Consider the following 12,496-nt stretch of genomic DNA (forward strand, 5'->3'; position numbering starts at 1 on the left):
GTACAGTCATTAAATAAACAAATCATAATAGAAGTCAAAAGTACAGCTATTAAAGTAAAGATATCAAAAGAGCAAATCATACAATAGAAGTCAAAAATACAAAGCGAGTTGTATGTCTGATATCTATTATATCGCTATTGAAAGGAACAACTTGTCGCTATATTTTATATAATGCGGTATCTAACATCAAAATGCGGTATCTAATATCAAAAGAACAAATCGTGCAATAGAAGTCAAAAGTACAGCGCAAGTTCTATCTATTGCATCTTTTCCATATGACTTGTCGCTGTTTTATATATAGCGATATCTAACAGATATCAACGATAAAAATCATGCGATAGAAATTTAAATTACAACACGAGTTATATCCTTGTCATCTATTTTATATCGGTAAACATAAGTTCTATCTCGGGAAAAAAAATCGCTTTTAGAAGTCAAAAGTACATAAACTATAATCACGACAACCATTTATTATTTGAAAACGAGGCTTACTTTTGACTTCTATTATATATTGCTTACCAAACAATGCGTGCATTTGCATGTTTTGCAAAACTTGTACTTAAAAAAATTGTGATTTGAAAGTATGACTAATAAATTTAACTTAACATGCAGCTGAAGGGTTTATCATTATCAAAAGCTGGTAATTTATTTTACCATAAAACCAAGTAAGAGTTAGTGAAAAGATGGTTGCTAAGGGCGTTGCTATGATTGAAAAACTTAAGACTCTTAAAAAAAGGTGCTTAAATCAGTTTTTCTGGAAAAAAAAAAAAATTTTAAAAATAACTTTAAGAACGTAATCCCCATTAAATTTTACGTCAAATATGGTAATAATAGTTTTTTTTGATTTTTTTTTAACTTTTGTAAAATAAAGGGTATGTACCACCTTAAAGTAATTTTATTAATTGTTAATCAATAATTATTAATAGGATTAAGAGTTATTTTTTAAACTGTTTAAGTTAATGATAACAAGAACGGAAAAAAGCAAACCAGGCGGCTTGTTCGCATAAGGGAAATTAAAAAATAAATAAATAAAAAAACCCAAAAAATAATATAAAATAAGATACAAATAAAGTTAAAAGAAAAAAAAAAAACATGTATATATAAAAATATATTTAGAAATAACTCAATTCATTGTGAATAGTAAGAAGTTTTTGTTTAAGTTTTATTTTACAGGGATCGATGACATATCTTGCAAAGTAGTGTTAGATGTTTTTGAGGAGATACTTAAATAATTTACCAAGTATTTAATTCATTAGTTACAACAGGTATTGTACCTGATAAACTAAAAAACTATAAAATTATACCAATCTATAGGAGAAACCAATTCTTTAAACAATTATAGACCAATCTCAATCCTTTCGGTATTTTCAAAACTTCTAGAACGAATCTATAATAAATTAAATGAATATTTAAAGACTAACAAAACTATCAATAAAGTTCAATATGGTTTTCAAAAGCTACACTCAACTGAGCATGCAATCCTTGACCTCTCAAATAAAATAAGTAGATCATTTAAAAAAAAAAATTCACATTAAGGATCTTTATTGATTTGTCAAAGGCATTTGACACCGTCAATCATGAGAATTTACTAACAAAAATGAAAAACTATGGTATAAAAAATCAAGCTTTAAATTGGTTTAAAAACTACCTTAATAACAGACAACAGTGAGTTATTCTAGATAAAAAAAGCAACTCAAATTTACTAAAAACAAAATGTGGTGCACCCCAAGGTTCCATTCTTGCTCTTCTTTTGTTTTTTATTTATATAAACGATCTTCCAAATGCCTCCAATATCTTTAAAACTATAATGTTTGCCGACGATACAAACTTATTATACTCATCAAAGACAATCGAAGACCTAAAAGACTTAAAAAAACAAATGCTGAACTAAAAAAAATTAATATATGGTTTAAATCAAATAAACTTTCACTCAATATAGAAAAACTAAGTATATACTATTCCACTCTAATCAACAAATTAAAAAAATACCCCTGAACCTACCAACAATTAATATAGAAAATATAACCATCAAAAGAGATCTGAATACAAAGTTTTACAGGAGTTCTAATTGATAAATACATCTGCTGGAAACCCCAAATAAACTACATAAACACAAAAATATCAAAGAAGATAGGTTTACTTTACATAGCAAGACCATTTTTGTCACAAAAAAGTCTAAAATATATCTACTTTTCATTCATACATCTCATGTATGCCATTATAGTATGGGGCAGTACCCATAAGTCTAAATTAAAACCACTTTACTTACGTTAAAAACACGCTTCAAGACTAGTATACAACAAAAACAAATTTTCTCATGCTCAACCCTTACTGGAACAAATGAACGCACTAAATATATTTCAAATAAAGATTTTTCAAAATATACTTTTCATGTTTAAATATAAACTAAGTCTGGTTCCAGAACATTTTACAACACACTTTTTTAAAAACAATATAAATAAAGACAATACAAGAGCAACAGGCAACTTTAAGATACCTTTTGAAACGACAAGACTCTCAAAATTCTTAATTACATATTATGGTCCCAATTTATTTAAAAAATTAGTTTCCAGAAACGAATCACTATTAAACTTAAAGAACGAACACTCTCTGATAATAAAGCTAAAAACTACAATAATCAAATTAAACAACTATAAGGAATATTTTTAAATTTAAATAAAAAAAAAAAATTTAACTTAATTTTTGACACAAATTGATAAAAAAATAATAATATTAATAACAAGGTATATATGTAACACATACATATATACCACGTATGCAACTGATTTTTTATGTGTATTACACGTCTCTGAAAAAGGTACTCGATGACAAGACTGACTTAAGTCTTCTGCGAGCTTCCTATAACTACAAACAAGTAATTCTTTTTATCAATCTAACACAAATTTCGTTTTTTACATATTTATACACTAACATTGTTTTGAAATGTGGTAAACAAACTAATAGTGAAACATCTAAACACTCCTTCTAAAAATCAGCAGATTTATTTTTATTGTATTTTTTATTTTAATTGGAAGAATATAGAGATATAATTCTTGAATTATTTTTACGTATACGTTATTATATTGTTGTAATTGGTATTTATTTTAATCATGTCTCGGAGTTGTATGCAACTATATTTTTATTTACTTTGTATATTTCGAACTTTATGTTTATGATATTAATATTTATATATCTTTACTGCCAATCTGTGATTGGTTACTTGTAAATACTTTTTAATTGTAAAATAAATATGTATACAAAAAAAAAATTAATTTTGTGAAAAGAAGTAGTAGTTTTGATGTTGATTTTATCTTTAGAAATGTGGTGATTTGTGCTTGGACAATACATCTATCTTCATTTTTTGTTTTGTTTTTCTCTTTCTTTTAGATCCAAATCGGTGGAGTGTTTCTCTAGTGTCTTTAAAAAAAATCAGAAACACATCTAATCTTATCTAAGTTGAATTCCACATCTAATCTTATCTAAAATATATCTATGAATTATTTAAAATGATAACATCTAAATAACTCTTCCTTTTTTATTAAGGACCATTTTCATCAATTATTGATAATATGATAAAGTAATAACTTAGCATACTGAACATTAGTAAATATATATCAGATTTTATATATACGCAGGCTTAGCATTAGGTAAACCTAGTCTACAGTTTCAATTTTACTTTTATTAAAAAATCTTATTTAGTTGTTAACCTATATAAAAGCATAAAAAGAAGAACAAAATTAACTTTTATTTATTTTTAATATAAAAAAGGCAATAAATGACAATAAAGTAAAAAAAATATATTAAAAAGCGGAAATAAATAATTAAACTTCCTTAAAACGTCTTCAAAACCCATAAAAGTGTTGCATAAAGGAAAAACTTGTATTTTTTCTCCATGACTGGGTTTTTAATTTTTTGAGAATTTATGAGAATAAAGTTTAATCGTAATAAAAGTTTTGAAACTTTGTTATTTGAAAATTTATTTTTTGGTGTTTTCAAGTATAAAAAGTTATTAAAACTCTTACTTGGATTTGCATTTGTCACAACTAAGTTTCTTATGTATCCTGGTTGTGCGGGATACCAGGGATCGCTTGCATATACTCTAACGTGTTCAAAAGGTTGCGCATTGGTATTTTGTAATGTCACGATAACTGCACCATTCAATTTGATAACATAATTGTAAATTCCATTCAACAAAAATTGACTTATGAAAAATTTATTCCATTCCATCAAACTGAATGGCGAAGGAAACCATATGTCATAATTAGTTATTCCATTGATTGATGAACTAATTAAGGCATAATTGTTAAAAAAAAATAAACTAAAAGATCTGTCGCCGTATTTACTCGCATTAAGGTCAATCGTGAAATGAATTACGCTTACCCATTGATTCAAAAAAGAAGTTAAATAAAGATCAAAAGATATTTCATATTCATAAGGTACTATGTCTAACACCGCTATAAGATTGCTTTGTTGGATATCCAGCACATCATTTGTCTCAAACGTTTCTAAATAAAATTCAAAGTTTTAATATAATAGTTTTAATGTTTATAATAAAATTAAGATCAAAAATAGAATTTTTAAATTAAAATATGCCATAAAAAGAAACTTTTCCCCTAGGGCATTTGTTTTTAAAAGTTACGTTATAAATGTCTTTTAAACGTTTTTTAAACGTTTTTTATGTAAGAATGTTTAGAAGACGTTTAAAATTATCATTTCCACATTTACATTTTTGAAATACAGGCACATTCCGTGAGGGTAGGGGGGAGGGTCGTTGGGTGCGATTGACCCCCCTTTTTATGCAAAGTGTCTTTTTTAATTTGACGCCAAAAATTATATCTAGACTATTTTCGAAGTCAAAATATTTAATAAAATTTTTATGATAATTATTTGATTTTTATGAATCATTCTCATGAAACAATTTTTACTTTATTGTTTCACAAACGTAAGGCGTCATTACGAGTCATTGCATTGTGAAATCTTTTGTAAACGAAAAATGAAAAGTAGTCTCTCCAGAGTTTATATTGCAATTACAATTTTCTACTAATACTAATTCACTTTTAAAAGCAAACGATAGAGTTAGCATGTCTAACCAAATTAGGAAACGAGCAGCAGATAGAAAAGAGCTTCAAAATGCTGCAAAGAAATGCAAATCATTAGCTGGATATTTTAAGTAAAAAAGTTATTTTGATCTTCTTTTTATTATAATTATTTTGATTAGTTTGATATTAACTAGATATAGATATTAACTTGATATAGATATAGATATTATCTATACGTTAAATTTTTTTATGATAGTACTTTTGTTATTACTTGTTTTTTATTGTAATGTTTACGCGAGTTTTTTTAATTTTGGTATAGTTTAAGATCTGAAAGTTTATCATTAATTACTTACGCTTCAAGTGTTTTATATTATCGACAGTTCTCAAAATGTAACCGATAAAACATTACCCGAAGTATTAGGTTGCTGCAAAAATAATCTCGTTTTTCAACCGTTAACTTTGAACAAACATAACTCAGCATAGAATAAACTTTATTAATCGAAATAAGAACCGTTACAATCAACACATTTTTGCCAACGAGAAACAAGTTTATTTATGCCGGTAGCGTAAAATTCCGAAGTCCTGGAAGCGATGAAGTCATCAAAGGTCGTTTTGACATCGTCTCGGCTTTTGAAGCATTTCTCGTGGAGGAAGTTGTCGAGATGCTTGAAAAAGTGGTAGTCGGTGGGCGAGAGGTCCGGTGAGTATGGTGGATGAGGCAGAGTTTCGTAGCCCAATGCGTTCAACTTCTGCAGGGTCGGTTGTGCGACGTGCGGCCGGGCGTTGTCGTGGAGGAGAATTGGTCCCTTCATATTGACCAATCTCGGGCACATACATCGGAGCTTTTGATGCATTTCGTCGATTTGCTGGCAGTACTTCTCTGCCGTAATCGTCTCGCCAGGATTCAGGAAGCTGTGATGGATGAGACCGGCTGCAGACCACCAAACAGTCACCATAACCTTCTTTTGGTGGAGATTCGGCTTCGGGAAGTGCTGTGGGGCCTCATCGCGGTCCAACCACTGCGCAGAACGTCGTCGGTTGTCGTAGAGGATCCATTTCTCATCACACGTCACGATCCGATCGAGAAACGGATCGTTTTTGTTGCGCAGAAGAAGAGCAGACGATACCTCAAAACGACGATTTTTTTGATTTTCGTTCAGTTCGTGCGGCACCCATTTGCTAAGCTTTTTTGACTTTCCTATTTGCTTCAAGTGGCGATCAACTGTTGAGTTATGAACGTTGAGTTCTTCCGCAACCTCTCGTATGGTTTTGCCGGGTCGGCTTCGATTAAGGCTCTCAATTGATCGTCATCAATCTCAGACGGGCGTCCGCGACCCTCTTCATCTTCAAGGCTCTCCTCACCGCTGCGGAATTTTTTGAACCACCACTGTGCCATACGTTCGTTAGTGGTTTCTGGGCCAAATGCAGTGTTGATATCGCGAGCTGTCTCGGCAGCTTTTCGGCCCATCTTGAACTGGAACAGAAAAATCGTGCGAATTTGTCTCTTGTCCATGATAGATTTGACGTCCTGTAAAAAATGACTAAATTATTATAAAACAAAACCAATACGATAACTAGATCAAGCAAAAAACGCGCTTTTAAATAACATATAGCATGACATCTGCCAATAATAAATTTATTCAAAAATTCATCCAAATATATAAAATATGAAAAACGAGATTATTTTTGCAGCAACCTAATAGAAGAAAAAGAGGAAGTTATTAAAGATGATAATAATGTTAACAAAAGCTTGTCATGCAAAGTAGACCAAACAAATTTAAAAAAATGTGATTTTAAAGAAGAAGAAAAACGATATGATATTGACGAACTCTTGCGCGGAAATCAAGAACTATTACCACATAAAATATACAAAATGTTTTCGAATAACTTATAACAGAAGGTACATTTTTAATTTCCCAAAACATTTAAAACATGGTTGCAAACGCGCTTGTAAAGAAGAATACTTACAAGATGGATTTGTCTACAGAAAAAGTGTAGATGCAGTCTATTGCATATACTGCACTTTATTTCTAAAGCAGGATAAAAAAAAATCTTTGGGAGCTTTAGTTCACCGTGTATATAAGGAATATCGCAATGTTTTAGAGAAACAAAAACTACATATAGGTAACAGATACCATAAAGAAGCTATCGAACAAGGTAATGGCATTTGTTGTTTTGAAGATCCAAGACAAACCATTCCATTACAAAGCGATAGCACTTTAAAAAATCGACAACAAATGTACCCGTACATTATTGAAACATTAGGTAGAATAGTGCATTTGATGGGAAAACAAGGACTTGCATTTTGTGAAACTTATGAAAAGTGTATGGAAAACTCAGATCAAAAAGGTAGTCCTGGAAACTTTCTTACAATTGTGCAAGGAATAGCTTGTTATAACGCTGAACTTAATGCACATATACAAACACCATTACACAAATATATCAGCTACCTTGGCCCCAAGAGTCAAAATGAATAAATTGATATAATCGGAAAGAAATGTATAAAAGAGCGGCTAATTAATGAAATCAAAACTGCAAATTACCATTTAATTTCAGCAGACGAGGTAAAAACTGCAAACCATTAAATTCTATCAGTATGTATGAGATACGTAAACGGAGAAAAAGAAATTAGAGAAGAATTTCTTGACTTATTGGATCTTGACAGGATAACAGGCAAACATATTGGGGCAAGCTTGATGAAATTTTATAGTGAAAGTGGAATTGATCTTAGTTCTTGTAGCCAGTGTTACGGTGACACACCAAACATCCAATCTGTAAAAAAAGGTGTTGCCAGCTATATTTTGAAAAGGATCACCAAAAGCAATTGTAACACATTGTAGCTCACATTATTTGAATTTATCAATTGCTGCAACATATATAACAAAAAATACCAATCATTAATAATATTTTGGAGGTATACAGAAATATATCAATTTATATCAATACCTCTCCAAAAAGAATGCGCTTGCTGGAGCATGTTGCAGAGATCCGTTGTAAATCAACTGAAAGAAAAAAGATTTTGATAGGGATGTGCAAAACAAGATAGTCAGAAAGAGATGCCGCATATGAACACTTTTATTTAGCTACACCATTTATGGCAGAGGCATTAGAGATTATTTTAGGAATACACTCTAATATAGAATAGTTCAATATAGATTTTAGTATGGATTGGGATGCACAAGAAAAAAGAGAGGCTAACTCACTCCTTAATGCACTCACTAAGTTCGAATTCATAATTGGTATAATAACTTTGTACCGCTTACTTCACCCGTTGTCGTATATAATGGAGAGGTTACAAGAGCGCACAACTGATATTGTGTATGCATACAGTAACATTCAAGAAACAATGGACAATTTGAACCATCTTAGGAAAAATGTTGAAAAAGAAACTTACGCAATTTACCAACAAGCTTCTTGTATGGCAAGTAAATTATTTGTAGAACCAACGATTCCCAGAATCACTATGAGACAGGCCTACAGAAATAACGTACCTGCAGAGAGTCCCCATGAGTATTATAAGCGGGCCTTGATTAAACCTTTTCTCGACACCATCATTTCAGAAATCAAAATACGATTCCAAAAGCCAAACTGCATTACTGATAAGATTTTATGCTTAGTTCCCTCGATAATTTGCAGTGAGGAGATAACTGCTTTCCAGGAGTTAGTTGAAATGTATAAAAGTGATCTTCCAAACTCAAAAGCTGTAGATCAAGAATTCATGTTTTGGAAAAGAAAATGGTCTGTTAATAAACCTGAAGATAGGCCTAATACTTTAGCTAAAGCTATTAAAATCTGTAATGAAAATCAATATCCTACTCTCTTTGAGCTTCTAAAGATCAGATGTACACTACCCGTAACGTCTGCAGAATGTGAACGCAGCTTTTCAGCAATGCAAAGATTAAGAACATGGTTGAGAGTCAGTATGACTGCAGATAGACTTGGTTCATTAGCCATCATAAATATCCACTATAATGAAATTGTTGATTCTAAACAAGTCTCAAAATTATTTTTTACTTTACAACCTAGAAAGTTGTATGAAAAAAGTTTAGTTTTTGAATAAAAATTCAAACCATTTATCAAAGTATTATTAATCTTTGTATCGATACCCATTTTCTAACAAGGAGCTTGCTTATACGCCTATGCAGTATAAAAATAGAAAAAAATTCGGAGAACAATAAATTCGTTTATGCAAACATTGTTTACTCAAATATAGCTAGGTTTCACTAAAATTTTATTAAGTACAGTATCGGACAAAACGAGTGCAACCAAATAATGCTAATTTAGTTTTTTTTATATAAAAGTGCTGCATTTTTTCAATTAAGAGAAGTAACAACGTAACTGTTTAGAGACAAAGTTCTTCAAGTTTTATTCATCACAAAGTTCATTATTTGTACACGAAAATTTATAAATTAATCAAAAGTATTAAAAAAAGTTGAATTCTTTCTGGACAAAACAAGTGCAACTCGACAAAATGTTGACCAAGCCGTATTTCGTTATCAATATTTTGTGGCGATTCCTTTGTTGTCGATCACAACCTTGCATCTTCGAAGCATAGATTTGATCAGGTGATCAATGAAACTTTGTGGAATCGCTGCCAAGGCCTTTTGGATTTATTCAAACAGTTGATCCTTATTAAAAACACCTTCACGAACAATTCTGCGGTTGACGATCTCCCACAGGTTCTCGATAGGGTTGAGATCCGGAGATTGAGGCGGCCAATCCATCACCGATAAGTGGTTGTCTTGAAACCACTGCTTGACTACTTTTGCAGTGTGTTTCGGATTGTTGTCTGGCTGAAAAACCCATTTTATTGGCATATTCCATTCAGCATGAGGTAACATAACATCTTTCAGGATATTTTTGTACATAAAACGGTCCATTATTCCATCGTTTCGATGTATTGGATCTAGACCGTTAGCAGAAAAACACCCCCAGACCATTACATTGCCTCCACCATGCTTCACGGTCTTATGGCAGTAACGTAAATCGAGGCGTTTTCCGGCCGGTCGACGTACACGGCAAATGCCATCGCTCCCAATGATATTGAACTTCGATTCATCACTGAACAGGACAGTTCGCCATTTCTGCACATTCCAGTCAATATGAGATGTAGCAAACAGGAGTCTTTTCTTCTGGTTTTTTAGTGAAATCAGCGGTTTCTTTGCAGGGCGTCGAGAAAACAATCCGGCTTCAATAGCACGTCGTCTGATTGTTCGGTCCGATACAGGCAGCTCTAATTGCTTTTGTATCTCGACTGATGATATCCAGGGATCCTTCTTGACGGATCTGACGATCATAGAATCCTCTCTAGAAGTGGTGGAACGCGGTCTTTCACCTTTGTTATCTGCTGCCAACTTCCCCGTAGAACGATATTTGGAACATAGTCTTGATACGGTCCATTTTTTCATGCGATATTTATCACAAATACTTTTTTGTGACATTCCACTTACGTAATCGCCAATAATTTTCTTTCTTAGTTCCGATCCAAGACTGTCGGGAGCCATTTTTGCACTTGAAGTCATAAATGTAATAAAAATAAATAATCACGCTTCTCAAGGCTTACCGTGTTACATTTACATTGGGATGATACAATAATGCTCTGTGGAACACAACGTCTTGGTTGGATGTGGACTGTATTGATGTAATGAAACACTTGTTGTATTTCACTTTTTGTATTGATGTTCTTCGATAAAACACTTTGATAAAACTGACTTCGATAAACTGTTTTGATAATACTGACTGATTGACTTCCATATACTGACTGAATTACATGTCGATTTACATGTCTCTTATATAGTAAAATGAACCTGTGTGAACCTATTTTGTAAGATTCTAGATGCTTCTTTTCAATGCTTCTGGAAGCTTTTGGATGCGTCTGGATGCTTCTGAATGTTTCTGGATATTTCTGGATGCTACTGGATGCTTCCAGATGCTTTTTCTGGAAACTTCTGGAAGCTTCTGCATGCTTGTGGAAACTTCTGGATACTTCCTTTAATTATTAAAAAACTTTCGTGACGTTGACACGGACCAGACTTAAGAAAATGAAGCAAACCAAAAAAGTTGCACTTGTTTTGTCCGCTGCAAAATGGCACTTGTCAACGAAATTCTGCCTGTGTGATTTCACCTGTCAGCTGATTGCTCATGTCATGGCATGCTATGACTCTAGACTCCTGAACTGTTTGCTGTGATAGTATAGTTCGTTTCGTTTTTAAGACATGTAAAATTAGGAACACTTTTTAGCATTGTTCGATGTTGGTTGCAAATGTTTTGTCCAATACTGTAAATTTAGAGAGGTATTTGTTTGGTGTTTTAAAACTGCCTTTTTTTCTAAAACGACCCCCCCCTCCCTAAAAAATTTCATGGTACGGCCCTAAATTATCAGATTTTATCATTTTCCTAGCCAACCAGAAGGGTTTCTTTTTAAGAATGCTAGCGTAAAAAATAATTATCAAATTGTAATTTCCCACCTCAATATAAGAAGTTTGAAATGCAATTTTGAAAAACTTGTAAATCTATTAGTAGAAATTAAACACATTTTTAATATAATTTTTTTAACTGAAACTTGGATCACGGTAGATTAAATAAGTAGTAATTTTGATATTCGTCATTTTAATATAATTTCTATGGAGAGAAAAAATAAATAAGAGCGGCGGTGGAGTATTAATTTATGTTCACGAAAATTTTGAGTATTGTCTTGGGAATGATTTGAGCGCTTTTGACAGAGATAAAGAAATTGTAACTATTGAAATTACAAACAATCAAACTAGATAGATAGATATTTATAAGAAACATCAAATACATGTTCTTAAGGACATGAAGGTCTATACAAAGATGGACACTAACAGCGTGCCCATAAATAAATTCAAAAAAAAAAAAAAAAATGCACCACTACAAAACCAATAACAAAATTACAAATATTATAAAGAAACAAATTTATAAAGAAACAAATAGTTGTTCCTTTTAGAATAAATATTTGTTTAAGTCAAAAGAGTTAATCTTATTTTTAAATGATAAAATATTTTTTGCATTCACAGCATCCGAGTTCATATTGTTCCACATGTCAGCAACTCGGAAAGAAAAACTATATTTTCTTGAATCCAAGCAACAAAATTGTTTGCGTATTTTATAATTATGACCCCGGGTGTGGCTATTGTTGTCAATCTTAAAGAACAAAGATTGTTATGTACAAATAAGTTAACGAAAAATTTTAAAACACGTTACTAAGTCAATTTTAACTAACTATATTTTCTAACTGATTTATTCAATCCAATTTGGTGTGGCGACCAAACTGGAGAACAATATTCTAAAATTGGTCGTATATAGGTAGTGAAAGCTCTAACTAAGATACAAGGGTCGCGAGTTTTAAAACATTTCAAAATTGAGGATGCTCTAGAGTTGGCAGATGGATGACATTAGAAATATGTTTTTTATAATTAAGGTTACAGTCCATTGTAACT

At 31.5% G+C, this 12,496-nt stretch overlaps 1 protein-coding gene across 2 annotated transcripts in view; it reads right to left on the bottom strand.

Moving 5' to 3' along the window:
* Window positions 1-12,496, bottom strand: part of LOC136091334 (uncharacterized) — an 82,541-nt gene that overhangs the window by 54,491 nt on the left and 15,554 nt on the right. For both annotated transcript variants that reach the window (XM_065818764.1, XM_065818763.1), the window contains exon 2: window positions 4,023-4,505. In XM_065818764.1, the coding sequence (XP_065674836.1) occupies window positions 4,023-4,505 (483 nt within the window). The remainder of the gene's footprint in view (window positions 1-4,022; window positions 4,506-12,496) is intronic.

Source organism: Hydra vulgaris, chromosome 15 (assembly GCF_038396675.1).
Source record: "Hydra vulgaris chromosome 15, alternate assembly HydraT2T_AEP".
NCBI lineage: Eukaryota > Metazoa > Cnidaria > Hydrozoa > Anthoathecata > Hydridae > Hydra > Hydra vulgaris.